This window comes from Gouania willdenowi, chromosome 4 (genome assembly GCF_900634775.1).
Source record: "Gouania willdenowi chromosome 4, fGouWil2.1, whole genome shotgun sequence".
Lineage (NCBI taxonomy): Eukaryota > Metazoa > Chordata > Actinopteri > Blenniiformes > Gobiesocidae > Gouania > Gouania willdenowi.
The window spans coordinates 22,501,854-22,517,103 of record NC_041047.1 but is presented as its reverse complement, the minus strand read 5'-3'; the positions used below and the strand labels follow the sequence as shown (position 1 = coordinate 22,517,103).

General features: G+C 38.6%; 1 protein-coding gene across 1 annotated transcript in view; it reads left to right on the top strand.

The window, feature by feature from the left end:
* The first annotated feature begins 1,910 nt into the window (after positions 1-1,910).
* The window catches only part of colgalt2b (collagen beta(1-O)galactosyltransferase 2b), a 28,201-nt gene continuing 14,861 nt past the window's right edge, over positions 1,911-15,250 (top strand). The window contains exon 1 of the mRNA XM_028445395.1: positions 1,911-2,194. Coding sequence (XP_028301196.1) covers positions 1,956-2,194 — 239 coding nt within the window. The 5' untranslated portion in view covers positions 1,911-1,955. The remainder of the gene's footprint in view (positions 2,195-15,250) is intronic.

The window sequence follows — 15,250 nt, the reverse complement described above, 5'->3', positions numbered from 1 at the left end:
AAAACAAACTGACTAATTTAAGAAATCACATTGACAAAAATGATATCAAAATATGTATATATTGTCGTCCACTAATAAAAACTAAACTATAATTTTGTCACATGGAACAAAATTCTATCAGAACTTGTGATCCTGTGGTTTTACGCATTGATCACGATGTAATAATTTTGATTGGATTTAAATGGCGCATTACAGAAACCATTATTCACACCAATCATAGCCGTGGTGGTAAGATACATTGTAGCCACAGCTGCTCTGGGGCACACTGACAGAAGCGTGGCTGCCATGTCACGCCTACGTTCCTTCTGACCATCACCATTCATTCTAACACCTATCCATATGATGCAAAGTGGGTAAAGTGCCTTGCCCAAGGACACATTGACAATAACTTGGATAGAGCTGTCACTCTGATCAACGCTAAACAGTCAAAGAGTGTCAGACCTGTTTCTGTGAAATAACCCTGGAACTAAACACATAACAACCCTGGATCAAACTGTCACTGAGAATGTTCATGTACATACTATTTAATTTAAATGTTCACCGGCACTACTCATCACTGCACTATTATAGCATTATTATTATTACTAGTATTATTATTTTTATTATTATTTTATCTTGTTATATTATTTTATTTAGTTTTGCACATATTAGTCTAACTACTGTTTATATTTATGTTTTTTTTTTTTTCCTAGTTAATTATTATTTAATATTTACATTATTAGAGAGAGCACAGTTCACCAAGTCAAATTCATTGTGTTATAACATACATTACATGGCCAATAAAGTTGATTCTATTCTATTCGAACCCCCAACCCTTTGGTTATTATCAACATCAAATCGGTGTGGATCGGGGTTGGGGTCAATTACATTTTTCAATTACAATTCAATTCCGATTACAGTAACCAGCATTTTTTTTCAATTACAATTAAATTACAAATATTTTCTATCCTCAGAAAGTCAATTAAAATTACATTCTCAATTACTAAAGTTAAATTACAATTAATCACAATTACTGAGCCTGAAATAAATAACCTAATAAAAGTTAACCTTCCTCTTGTGTTAGCTTTCTGTTAGCATCTCTTATGATAACGGGTCCTAAATCAGCTGTAAAATACACTAAAAACAAATATCTAGCATCTAATTTATTTTCTATCTATTGATTACCTTGTTAGGCTTCCTAATCAATGAAAATATAGGTTTTCATATTTTTGGTGTGAGCGTCTGAGTTTTTTTTTTTTTTTTTGTATCAATATACCCCTTGATTTCAACCTTTTTAAATGGTAAAATGTGGGAAAGCTTGACATGAAACATATTATAATCATTGTTGACTACATATGTGTAGAACTATTATACATAGAACTGTAACATGGTTCCCCAGGTTTGCACTAAATTATAATTGACAATTTTTATAGAATTTCCATGGCAATTACAATTACAAAGTCAATTATCTAAACTCAATTACAATTTAATCACAATTACGAATAATTGTGATTAATGATCAATTACGTGATTACAATTATAATTGACCCCAACCCTGGTGTGTATTTACAAACATTAATACCATCCAATATTAAGTTGATCGATGCTGATTGAAAACACTGCTGCTGTATATTTTAGTCGATTATATCGGTAACAGATTTAGTCGACTAAAATAACTGAAATAGTCCTGATGACTACATTTGGACTAAAACTAAGTTGCATTTTAGTCCAAAGACTATGACTAAAACTAAATCAAAATTACTTCTGCGCTAGTTAAGAATGTGTAAACTGTTATGAATGTTTATTCTCTCATGGATCATGGGGGTGGGGGCACTATGGCAGACAGCAGCAGTAAAGCAGTAGGGATGTAGGAGGGAGGGATAGAGGTAAAACCCCTCAGCCCTCTCCCTCTCTCCCTCTCTCTCCCTCAGTCTCAGGACTTCCAGGTCCAGGCCGGGCGGAATCTGGAAGCCGGGATGTGGGCTGCAGGCTCGGTGGGGCTCGGGGTGCTGGGTGCGCTGCTGGTCGCGCTCATGTCCAGCGGACTGTCGGAGCTGGTGACGCAGGTGGAGGATCTGCAGGTAAAGCCCGAGTCATCCCTGCTCCAACCGAAGGTGATGATCGCCATCGTGGCGCGTAACGCTGCGCACAGCCTGTCCTACTACCTGGGCTGCATCGACGGGCTGGACTACCCGAAGGAGCGCATTGCGATCTGGTGAGCGCCGCTCCAACAAGGATGCGACTGTTCTGCATGTAGAGAGGTGGAGTTATTCGCTCTTTGCATGGTCTTTGGGGTGCACCTTAATGAAATTTATCTGTGGCGCATGCGTTAATTACAACAACATGCGCGCATGGAGAGACCTGCTGCTGCGCCTTTACGGTGCCTCACCTCGCGTGTCTCCTGGCACTTAAATTGCACACTGAGCTGAGATGAAAGAGATGCATGTTGTCTGCTCAGCATGTCAACTTTGGTTTGAACCTCTAATCAGGACGCCTTCTGCAGATTCAGCACAAATGGGCTGTTAAACGGCAGGTCTGGTGGGCTTTAACAAGGGTCTCAGCCCAGGTAGAGGCAACTCTGACAAACATAATAAGAGTTTATTATTATTTTTTTTTTTTTTTACTGTGAGAGCCTGCAGGTGTGAGGGATGAAAGGAGACATTGAGTTGGTTTGACAGCAAAGCTGAGGTGTGTGTGTGTGTGTGTGTGTGTGTGTGTGTGTGTGTGTGTGTGTGTGTGTGTGTGTGTGTGTGTGTGTGTGTGTGTGTCATGCGTAAAACTCTCTCTCTCCCTCTCTCTGGGCTAATTGAAATTCAGGAGACTCCTATTATTCCGCTTCCTATCACCTACACCACATGTGTCATTGCCCACCGGCCAAATCCGACCCTTTGGAGCGTCCAATGACAGTGAAACATGAATCATTGTGTAAATGACACTAAACAGTTGAAAAAACGCAAAATGTTTACAAAATCCTTCAATTAATACATAATTATTCCCTTAATTAAATATAAATTGGTCACAAAATCACGGAAAAGTAAGGTGAAGATCTATCAATCTTTGATTATATATGGGCAGTTTCTTACTTGTTTTGTATTTTATGTATTAGGGATGTCCCGATACAACTTTTTAACTTCCAGTACGATACCGATATTGCAGCCTTGAGTATTGGCGATATCGATCCGATATCAGCACAAATCATACATACTTTTATTACTTATTTTGTAGTGTGGAATGTTAGAAAAGGCTTGATCCAGTGATATTACTCAAACAGAGAACAATAGTCAACAATTCAAGTTCACTTATTCATTACAATCAGTACATGGTGGGAACCACTAAGGGTGGGGACAAAAACTTATCGGAGCGCTTATATCGGAGATTTTAGATGCAGTCCGATAAAATCTGATATTCGTTTTCTGGCTGATATCGGACCGATATCCGATATCAATATCGGATCTGTACACCCCTATTATTTATACGAATAATAATGTTGAAATGACTGGTTTCCCTCAATAAAATCTGTGGCCCAGTTGAGATGAAACTGCTCCGTATTTGGCCCCTGAACTAAAATGAGTGTCACCCCAGAGATGTTTGTGAATGTCCTCCTGATCATCTCCTTTATAGTTACATGTGCTGATGCAGCAAACTGTGGTTGATCTCGGATGATTCAGCAGGTAAAGAGTTCATTGATAGATCCATCAGATGCTGTTCTTTCTAAGGTGAGCGTGTGATGTTTCTTTGCTGATGGGACAAAATGACAATAGATTTAAGGCGGGGGTGTCAAACTCAAACCAGTTTGACCTTATGGTGTGCATGTTCTTCGCACCAACTGCCAAGTTAAAATTCTTGTGCTGTTTTAAACTGTACTTGGCGAATAAAAAAAAAAAACATTCTGATTCTGATTTAGTGGGTCACAGATTGTAAGTGGGAAAAAAGAGTGAATTCTACATGAATGTGCCCCTGGTTTTCCCAAATTTGGGGAAATTTCATGAAATATTTTGAGGAAAATATTCCAGATTTTGGAAAAATTGCGAGTTTTCCAAACAATTTTAGATTAAACAAAAAAAAAAACAAAACAAAAAAAAACAATTGTGCTCTTGCAAATATTGGGGATTTTAATTGAGTGTTTATTTCATGAGGGGCTGAGATATCTACAACTGGCTTAGTTTGTGATTTAAAAGTGTTTTTTTCTATCATTTTACTCTCTTGAGTTGGCCAAATTTGACGCTCCAAAGGGCCGGATTTAGCTCCCGGGCCTTGAGTTTGACACGTGTGCTATAAGGGTTCAATAGTAAACAGTGAAATGATTTCAGTCATGCAGCTATAGTTTAAATAGTGAAATCACATTTTTTAAGATTTGGAGGAATACCTACTTTTTTAAGTTTTCTACCTGTTGCTACATTATTCCTCTCTCTTCTTATGCTTATCATTATCCAAAAAGGTTCAGTCAATGCTGGATAGAAAATCAACTACTGACTAAATGTGAGTAATATTTTAAGCAATCACACATTTGAGTAGAATTATATCATTTCAGAGCCTCAAAGTTCACAAAACCACATATTTTCAAGTTGTTTAATTGTTTGTCAGAGTAAAAAAAATAATGCTCCAGTTATTTAGAAGAAACATCTTATATGATGTTCTATTGTCTGTAGTCACACTATTGGAGTGTCATTAGTCCAATGATTTCCAGATGATGTTAAAGTTTTGTTTTATGATCCACTGTCTCATCCTGAAACCACAGGGATGTGATCCAAAGTTGTGAGTCAATCTGTGGAGTCTTTAGGCGTTTCTTTTAAACCTTGTTGCTTTAACACCAGAAAGGGAAATTTTTCTTTTAACTCTCCACCATTCAGTCGAGCAGGAGGAGCTGCAGAGGGAGATGTTTACCCTATTGCTGGTTTGAATAGTTCAAAATGTTTAAAAACAACAATGAAATGAAATGCATCAACAAATGAAGTCTCTGGTCTCTATTAGTGCTGAGCGGTATGACCAAAAATGTATATCACGATATTTTTCAAAATTCTAATGGTTTCACACTATATAACGGTATTTTTTTTTTAATGTATAATCAGGTGATCACAGCATTTTCTACTGGTTGAGAGGAATTACTGCAGTAGACTGACTTAAGATGCTCTATTTTACTGTCATGATGAGTGAATAATGTAGAATAATTCCACACTAGTAGTAATACAAGTTTGCAACAGCAGCCCAATGGCTCTTTGCCGCGCTAGCTTAGCTTTAGCAATAGCTTGATTTCTAGCTTTAAATGCTGCATACTCAGTGGTGTGGTGGTTTCTTATGGTGAATAAGGTAGTGTTTTGTTTGCATCTCCACCAGGACTTATTTCCGCGTTATAGGAATTACAAATTGCGATCTTTTGCTCTCTTTTTGTATATTACTGCCAAATTGCCGACATGCTAAGCTAACCGTGTCTCCATGTCTGTGAGTGTTGTTCTCCTGTAGCAGAGGCATGCGCACGCGCTCACATGCTTTCACTTGTCTTTCTGATCCATTTACACGGATGATTTACACCACAGCTAACACCAGAGCGCTGCTATTTACCTTCCTATTTAGAAGTGCAACGTTGAAAAGGGTCCCGTCTGAAACGCGGAGCAGCGTAGCGTTCTGTAAGTTGTGTAGTCAAATACACCGGCCGAAATTCACTTTATGCATGAAGAATAAATTATAGCTCAAACATTTTTGTATAAAAATATTTGCTGTATAAAGTGCCTTTAATTGGAATCTGGAAGATCTGGCTTTGTATCCATATCTGTTGAATCTAATAAGAGAAAATCCTAGTGATGCGTGCTGGGCTGATCTGCAATGTATTCACAGGATAATGTGATCAATGATTTCAGATCGTCTCCACCATGTTTCTTCAGCTGACGGTCAGTGAACTCTGTGCCTTTTCAGGCTTCTCACCTGCAGGTGGGCACAGGCCTGCTGACAGCCCAGTGGCAGAGCGGCGAGAAAGGCTCTCACACGCCTGTTAAAGAATGAAAGAATGCAGGGAATTAGAGAAAGTGGGGGGATGGTCGTGCACTGAGACGTGGTCAACAATGTCGGGAAATTACCCAGAGGGCACAGCAGGGTGGACTTTGACATTTACAAATCAACTAACTTATTCTCTACCAAAGGTGTCCATCTATTATATTTCTATGCACTTTATTATAGAAATGTTATAACATGCTGTATTTGTCATGTGACAGTTCACACTATTATCTCACCTGTCGGGTATTGACAATAAAATGTTAAATAATTCAAGGTTTTTAAATACTTTGCATTGTGTGTAGTGGTTGGGACATTTATTTTTTCATTTTTATTTATTTATTCAGTTTATTTCCGACATGGTTGCATTCACAGAAGTTTTGTTATTATGTTTTTTTTTTTTGTTTTGTACATGCCGAAAAAGGAGACGAGAGAAGCAGTTTGCTTATCCAACTCCCGTCCCCTGTTTTGAACACAGAAAATTTACATCAAAGCTTGTCTCTCTGGTCAAACAGTCTTTGATTGTTCTGAACACAATTTCATTTCTTTTTTTTTTTTTTTTTTTTTTAATGTAGCATGTATTCTCTGTAGTCCGTGTTGTCTTTTTTCATTCCTCCTCCTCTCCATCGTTGTTCAAAAGAAAAGTTCATCTTCTTTACCACTTGGGACATCTATACCTTATAGCAAGTGTACATTTGGGTCCTTTCTGTGTGGAGTTTGCATGTTCTCCACATGCTTGTGTGTGTTTTCTCCACCTACCTGGTGCCCAGTGAGAGCTTGGGATAGTCACTGTATATTCCTACAACCCTGAACAGGATGAAGCAGGTCAGAAGATGAGTGAATGAATACATCTTTCATTTTATATGGCTATGTGGATATTGTGTTATTGGTAACACTTTACTTGAAGTTTTATACATAAGGCTGACCTTACGCTGTCATTATCTGTCATTAGCATGAATAAGGTGTCATTAGGTGTCGTTCACTAAATTATGACACCTTTGGAGCTATGTTGGCATTTTATGGGTTAGGTAGAGGGATCTAGGTTAGGATAACGAAAGACAATTAATGGCAGCCTTCGCCTTATTTGTGATAATGATAGGTGTCATGTCATAATAATGACAGCGTAATGGCTGCCTTATGTTTAACACTTATAGTGTCACTGATTTATTTACCTCTATGAAAAACATGTCAAACAGCTGTTATGAGAAGCAGCAGAAAAAACTGAGAAGGGACAAAAAGTTGTCACTTATTGAACTTATTCAACGTCATTTTCTCCCCACCCTGCAGTTTAAAATGAGCAGCTTCAGAGGACTTCATAAACATTGAACCAAGTCCAGTGTTGAACTTCGAGACGCTGTCCACGCTGTGTTTTGTCCAGCCTGCTATTATCGTGCACGGTTGTGCTGCCTGTGATTGGCTGCCGGCTGCCGCCTGTATTCATGTGGTGAAATGCTTTCCCATGGTGCTGATTTAGAGCTGGAGATGATTTGTGGATTTGTCAGAGAAGAACTGAACCTGGAAATCAGTGTACTGACATCATCAGCCTGTCAGTCACAGACTGACGAGCATATCATCGGGCTTTTTTTTTTTTTACCAGTTTTTAAAAAATGTAACCATGTATCTCATCATTATGACTGTGGGTTTAGGGGTTCAGGGGATCAGGCTGTTCCTTGTTCAAGTGGAATTAACTTTAACTGTTTCTCATTACATTTTATTGGCAACAATATCCTGCTCAAAGCTCCGGCTAGTATTTCACTGTAACCAAGAGATATTATAAGCTCTGATGTAACATGGACCTGTAGACAATTCTCACTGTTGCCTGAGCACATGCTGTATATCACATGCATGCTACTGTCCAATGTTTAGTTTAAAAAGACATGAAAGCCTAATGTTTTTTTACATAAAAAAAAATGACATGTTTTTCAATGAGAAATACGTTTCTTGTTTTTTTTTTTTTTTAAATGTAGGAACAAATTCCGTCCTTGCATTAGTTCAGTGGTTCTCAACCCTTTCAGCCCGTGACCCCCAAAATAAAGGTGCCACAGACTGGTGACCCCCACTGTACCAGAAGGTGGTTGAACACAGACATGAACATTGAAGATCAGTCATGTAGAGACAGGTTTATCTATAAGGAGGAATAAAGGGTAATAATAAAGCTTTTTTGGGGTCCATCCATAAAGTAAGAAAAATGATGGTCCATTGTTCTATGAATCTGTGATAACCACATTTATTTATTGATCTGGATAGTATCCACTGTTATCAAGGACGTTTAGTATTATTTACGCCATAGTATATAGTCATCTTAAAGATCATTGTTTTAATCAGAAATAAAATGGGTTAGAAGTGGCTCAAAATGGTGGAAAAGGTGGTGAAATGGGAATTTAAAAACCACAGAAATTAGTTTAACCTGGCAAACAATGGGCTTGACAAATCTTGAATCTGGTTAAATTGGCACAAAAATAAGCATGAAATATGGTGAAAAGAGGTTAAAAGTGACAGTAATGGGTCATCATATGTGACATTAGGTGCGAAAAGTGGAGGAAAGGGTTTATAAATGCAGAAAATGTCTTGAAAGTGGAAAAAATGTGCATTGAAGGCATTCAAATTCAATGGAGAATTGGAAGTAGCAAAAATATGGCAAGAAAAAGTGATTAAAATATGTTACGTTTGGTTTAGTTTCTTAAAGGCATCTGGCCACCCCCTCCCAGGGTCTTGTGACCCCAAGGTTGAGAACCCCTGCGTTAGTTAACTTTTCTTTTGTATATTAGTGAGTAAAAACTGTGCAAGGTGACAATATTCTGCAGCATAAAGCGATGTTTCCTTCTTGAATTATTTAAAGCACGACCAACAATTTGGTCCCAACACACACATTTAGAAACTCTGGTGTGCGTTATCCATAGATACATCACATACCACCTCAAAAATAGTAACTTTGTAACATTTGCAAACCTGTCAATGATGTTGCATCTTTATTGCTGCCCATTCTCTCTTGCTTATGATCTTAAGGTTGATTCTCAGCATGTTTGTATGTCATGCTTGTGTCGTCACACCAGGTGTGTTACCTCAGGGCCCATTCTTTTGTGTGAGCTCACTAGTGACAGTGAGAGACTGTTTCTGGTGCTGTAATTTGTAGTTTGGTGCCAGATGGTAGGCAACATGCATGGATCAGATAAGTGTGTATGCAATGGGCCGAGAGCAGCGAGGTTAATTATCTGCACAACTCTGAAATTGGAAGCATGTGTGTTTCTGCTTTAAGTGTGTGTGTGTGTGCGTCGGCTCATCTTATTTTCCATTCCTACCCCATGAAGCCCACCTAAATGAAAGAACTTCTCTTATTTAAATGAACGCTACATTCAATCTGTGGGAACATTAGTTAGATTTGGCTCCTACCGTAACCACAGAGTTAAAAACCTCAATAGGCTTGTCTTCAGGCAGAGGAGCATTATTTCTACTGTAAACTCTTCCCAGAACTTGTTCCCCCGTCAGATCTCACTGCTCCTGGATTCTATGGTTTTGTTTGTGTAATGGCTCGTTCTTTGTATCTCAGAAACTAAACAGTCAGAAGCAATATGGCTGCTGATTTTGTAACAAATGTATTTGGTATGAAGTCATGTTGTTGATAGATTCTTGTCCAGCTCTTGACATTTCAGTCAAAGTATTTAAATTTGGCGTATTTTGTTGTAAAAACGTAAGAGTGACTGCCCTGTATGGGTTGAAACTTGGCTATTACAATCAAATTTTGTTATTGGCTGAGAATGAGTTTGTGACGTTTTGGAATTGTTGGCTCCGCCCCTCCTGTAAAAACTAGCAGCTGTCAACTCTGCGATCTGTGGTGAGTAGCTTTGGATTGAGCATTGTGAATACAGAGGTATAGTGAGCACTGAGTAGCTAGTTAGCATAGCATAGAGTGCTCTTTGGAGATTCTATAGTATGGATTTGGCGTGTCTTAACTGCTCCAGGAGCCCCGCCCATAATCTAGACATTTTCTTACTCTCCAGCCTAGACACACGTCAGCCAAAACCTCAGGGTTTTAATGTAAAGTTTATGGTTGCAAGCTAGTCCAGGTATTCAGATGTCCCCCACGTGAAAAGGCCACATTGGCCATGGTTACATGAAGTTTTTTTTATTCAGAATGAAATTATTTGGAATTAAAGTGTTCTGATTTGTGTTTATACGGAAATAGTAATTCTGAATTGAGGTTTACATGAAAAACAGATTAATTCGGCTTTATGCAATTCTGCTTAAGGTCTGGGGGTCCAATCGCCCCCTGATTGGACAGGGGGCGAACGTGATGTATCACGTCTATCGGAAAATGCACAATACTTGTTTGTTTGTTTTTTTGTTTGTTTGCACAACAACCTTAGATTCTTCAAAGCTAATTAACACTGAAACATGTTTATAAATCTAGACACTTTAACCAACCAAACCTATTCATCAATCGGGGACGTTCATTCATTTTCATTTCGCACCGTTTCGCCAATGTCCCTGGACAGCAGGGAGTATAAATGATGAACATTGCACATTACTGCCAGTTTGCCGATCTCCACTGCTTCTGTTGACCCTGAGACTCATGAGGAATTTCAGTCAGGAGGTCAAGTGTCAGCACTCTCTCCTCCGCCTCCTTCTCCTCTGCCCTCCCGAAGCCAACGGCCACGTCAGCCTGCAGTCCGCTCAGCCGAGTCAACACAGTGACAGAGAGCACTCACAGTGGAATAGTTATTATATTGGAAGGGGGACCAACCTTCAGGTCTGAAAGAGGCATTCTTAGCTCAGTAATTGCATGCAGCAACAGGTCATTATCTGCAGTGATATTAGATAGTTTATTTAATCAACAGTATGCTGGCTTCTGTCAGACCTGTGTTTACCTGGAAAGGGCTCTCAGAGACTGTCCTCTGAGTTTAAGACCTTATTACCTCACTTGGCTTTCTGGATCAGATAACCACGAGGGTTATCGAGGGTGGCTTTATTTCTTCTCATATTCTGAGGTTACAATCACTGGGATGACTTTAACACCCAGAGAGATAAAGACGTGTGTGAAGATATGAGCGCTTGCTCTGATGTTACGTCAGGTGAAGAACAAATGGACAACAATCCAGTGAAAGTGAGGGAGTGGTGCTCCAAAAAAAAAAAAAACACAAAAAAAAACATGTGTTGTCCAGATGCTGATCATAAAGACAGACTGAGAGAGGAAGCCAAAAGCTTCAGGCAGCAGAATAATGAGGTGGCAGCAGCAGACTGTAAACTTCAAAGTAACCAATAGTCTCTGCAGGAGGCAGAACCCCGAGATAAAGCAGTGCAGAACCCCGAAAAGAGTGTTATAATGACCACTTTACTGTGACTTTAACACAGGATATGATGGATGCTGTTGTTGCCTCGTTTCCATTACAGATTGTTGCAAAATAAAAGTGATGCTTCTAAATGTTGACGCTTTGAATGTGTTTCCATTAGGGCTGAAAGATCAATTGCATTTGCGATATTCTCGCGATATAAAACCTCGATTTTCTAATCGCAAACGCTGCAATTTTTTCATTTATTTTTAATTTATTTATTTTTCTTGTCCTGTCTTGTCCTGTCCTGTTAAGTTCAGAGAGTGTTTAAGAAGTGCAGTCCACATGTTTACATGTTTCATGAAATGTGAAGTTAGTTCGATATGTTGAAGAGGTAAAGCCACAGATTTGTTTGCTTTATTGTTCTAATCTGTGCTTTAAAGTTTATATGTTATATTTGTCTAAAGTTTAAATAAATCTAAAACTGTTCATGATGAAACAGATTGATTTATTGCTTGTGTTCATTGAAAAATACATGAAAAGAGGCCCTTGAAAAAATAATGGCATATTAAATCGCAAACGCAATATTGAGGAAGAAAATTGCAATTACATTATTTTTCAAAATTGTTCAGCCCTAGTTTCCATTGAAGGTTGTTTTGGGCAGAAGCCTCGTAACTTCTGCGAAATCTCATCCCGTGAGACTTCGCTGCAGGAAGATGGATGATCTAAACCTCTTTATAACACTCCGTATTGTTGTTCCACGTCTAATGTGGCAGTAATAATTCGTAAGTAGTAAGTATAGTGCTAAAAAATGTCTCGGCCTCCTCATCTGTTTACACGTACCACGCCATGTTTTCTCGGCTAGAAGTGGTCATGTGACCAAGTACTTCACCTCATGTGAAGTGTATTTGCATAAAAAATCTTTCGAAACGTCTGAAATCCCTCCTTCATTAAAGTGTAAAAACTTTTTAGTGATATTTGAGTGTTGAAATTCATTGTTTCCATTACCTGTTGTTAATGCGCTGTTTAGATTTTGCGTTTTTCCAAGGGTAATGGAAACGCAGCTAATAACTGTCTGAAGGTGTGGACATAGTACATTCTAACAGCATTTCCCATAACCGCATGCATGGATAAACTGTCCAAGAAAGCCCAGCTGAGGATTATCTGAGGAGGCTCTGACTTGGCACTGAGATCCCAGCAAACGTCACGGTTCATCTGCAGCATTTTAATAAGCCTGAAGGTCACAGAAACTGAAAAGAAAAGAGGTGAAATAAGTTTTTCCACAGGCCAGGATGTGCTTTGTATATCGTTACTCTGTCCAAGAGGGGATGTTATAAACAACAACAAACAAGCCGTCCTTTGTTTCACTCTATTCGTTTCACATCTACACACTGTGTGCGTAGGCTGCTTTTGATGTGCACGGCACAAAGTTTCACACATTCAGAAATCCCAAGTGCACACTGGGATGTGATGTTAGTTATGGAAAATCACGCTGTGTACTCAGAGCGCAGAGGGGTTGCACAGTACGAGAGGCGGTCTCACAGGATGGGAAGAGTCCGAAAACAACTTTAATCCTGTCTCATCTGTCCTGCTGAATATGGGCGTTGTATGCTTTTATAAGTGTATATGAGGGAGATTATTAGAGCTAATGAATAGATGTTGATGTTATGGCTTTAAAGTTTGCAAAATAGATTTAGGTGCAAAAAATCCAATGTTTTCAGAGTAATATTCAAAATAAATCTATTTTTTTTAAATAGCAATAATGATGATGGAAAAATAAATGTATTTCTCAGATATTAATGCTAAAGAGAATGCGTAATTTGCTTTATTGTAATGTTAAGCCTTAACACTTCAGTTTTAATGAGCTCTCGCAGAACTGTAGTAAACCAGCGATTCTCAACTGGTGGGTCGGGACCCAAAAGTGGGTCGTTGACAGCTGGTAAAAAATAAATAACTACTTAATGTCTCTCATGTTGGACTTGACTTTTATTTTGAAATAAACTTTCTTTTCTTTTTACAGGCATGCTGTGAAATGCATTTTGGATAGAAAAATATCTAGATTTGTGGTTTAAAAAAGGTTGTATGTTTGCTTTCAACAGCTATTTTTAAAAAAGCTAAATTTGGTTGATTGAATTCTAAAAAAAAGTGGGTCAAGATTTAATGACCCCACCAAAATGTGGGTCCCAGGGTGAGACTAGTTGAGAACCCCTGTACTAAACTCCTATATTTAATCATGAATGAACATTTCTGCAGATCTATAGATGTTAGATTGTCTCTCCAAACATTTCCTACACTTTAAACCATGTTTTTCCTGTTCATCGCTCTCCTCCTCTGTTTTCCTGCAGCCACAAACGCACCATCAAACATGTCCCTCACTGTACCATGTATCGTTTTTTTTTTTGCCTGAAGCCCAGTCTGTCATGGGTGCTGTGCAGGGACATGTTTATTTCCTTTGCTGATTTGGGGTTTGCAGAAATATGCGAGTCTGTGTGCACATCTGCTCATTCGCAGCGAGTCAGGTGTTTCAGTGTGTGATAAAACATGCACTCACCCACACAAGCCTGCAAACTTTTTTATGCTCAAATACAAGAAGGAAAGAGATGGTTATAGTCACACACACTATGAACCTTGCAGCCCTTCTCTGGTGGATGCATTTTAGTGTCGTGAATATGCATTTGTGCAATATCCTCGCAGCTGCAAATATACATTCCAGAGACACGTGAGCGAGCACAGACATGCACATATAGGCCCAAACTATTAAAATAAATGACCGTGCAGCTTACATCCTCCTTCCACCTGTTTGTTTTTGTCAGACGTGTAGTTTATCCATCACAGTGAAAATGATTGAGACACTAGAGCTCAGCTTCTGTTCTGGACTGGTAACCCCTCAGGGTCCCCACGGTCATGAAATACCTGGAAAAGTTTTGGAGTCATGAAAGAATTTAACTGTTTGGGAAAAGTTTTAGAAATATAGCTTACAGCGTCTTAGGGTTAGGATTAGTATTAGGTTTAGGGTTATGTGTTAAGTCATAACCCAATATCGCAACAATTGTTAGGGTTAGGTTTAGTGTAATGTTTAGTTTTAGTCACGCGACCTAAAGAAGCCAATGACTGACCTATCACGCGACCTAAACTTGCCAAATAGCATACGGATAGAATGTCGTTATATTGATACGGCAACCATACGGATAGCCTCTGCCTTTATTTTAATGTTTAAAATCTGACCTTTGCTTTTACTATGGAACGTTAAGCAAGTCCCTTAACCATAACACCTTGCGTTGTACATCGCTTTTCATAAATGTGTCTGCAAATTGAAGTTGTAATCTTATAATTAAACATGGTAGCACTTAGTTAGATGTTGTTTAATGTTACATTCAATAGCTGATGCATCGCTATTTAAAAAATAGTGTCAAAGGCAATTTCGCCATTGTACGATGCTATATGATAGATAAGTGATGAACACAACTTGCATTCTTTGTGCCACATATTTGCTACTAACCGTGGCACACTGTCAGACCTCTGTTACACTAGTACACTGGAGGGTCACACTCATTTTTGCGCTCTAATGATCTTGAATAGATCTCAGAACTAAGTCATGGAAATTTGGTAAAATCATTTAGAAAAATCCTTGTTTGAACTTGAACATGCTTGATTTCCTGTCACATGTTTATGTTTTTCTTTGAATCTTATAGGATAACAGATGATGTGTTTGTTTAAAATGTGCTTTTGTCCTCCACGCTGAAAAAGAAATCACATTCAAACACAGGAGTGCTTCTATTTCTGACGGTCTTGGCAAAAACTGGCTATAATTTTAGCCAGAGCAGCAAGGAATATTACAGCAAGCAGTGGAAAACTCCACCTCACCTCACTAGTGTTTGTTTGCACAAATTCAAGCTCAGGTTATTTTAAAGTGGAATTTGAAATTAAATGCTATATCAAGGAAGAGGAGGTGGCGTTTAGATCATTTGTGCCCCGATGTCTGCGTGTACTTTTGATTTTTTTTTCTAAATATTATTTTA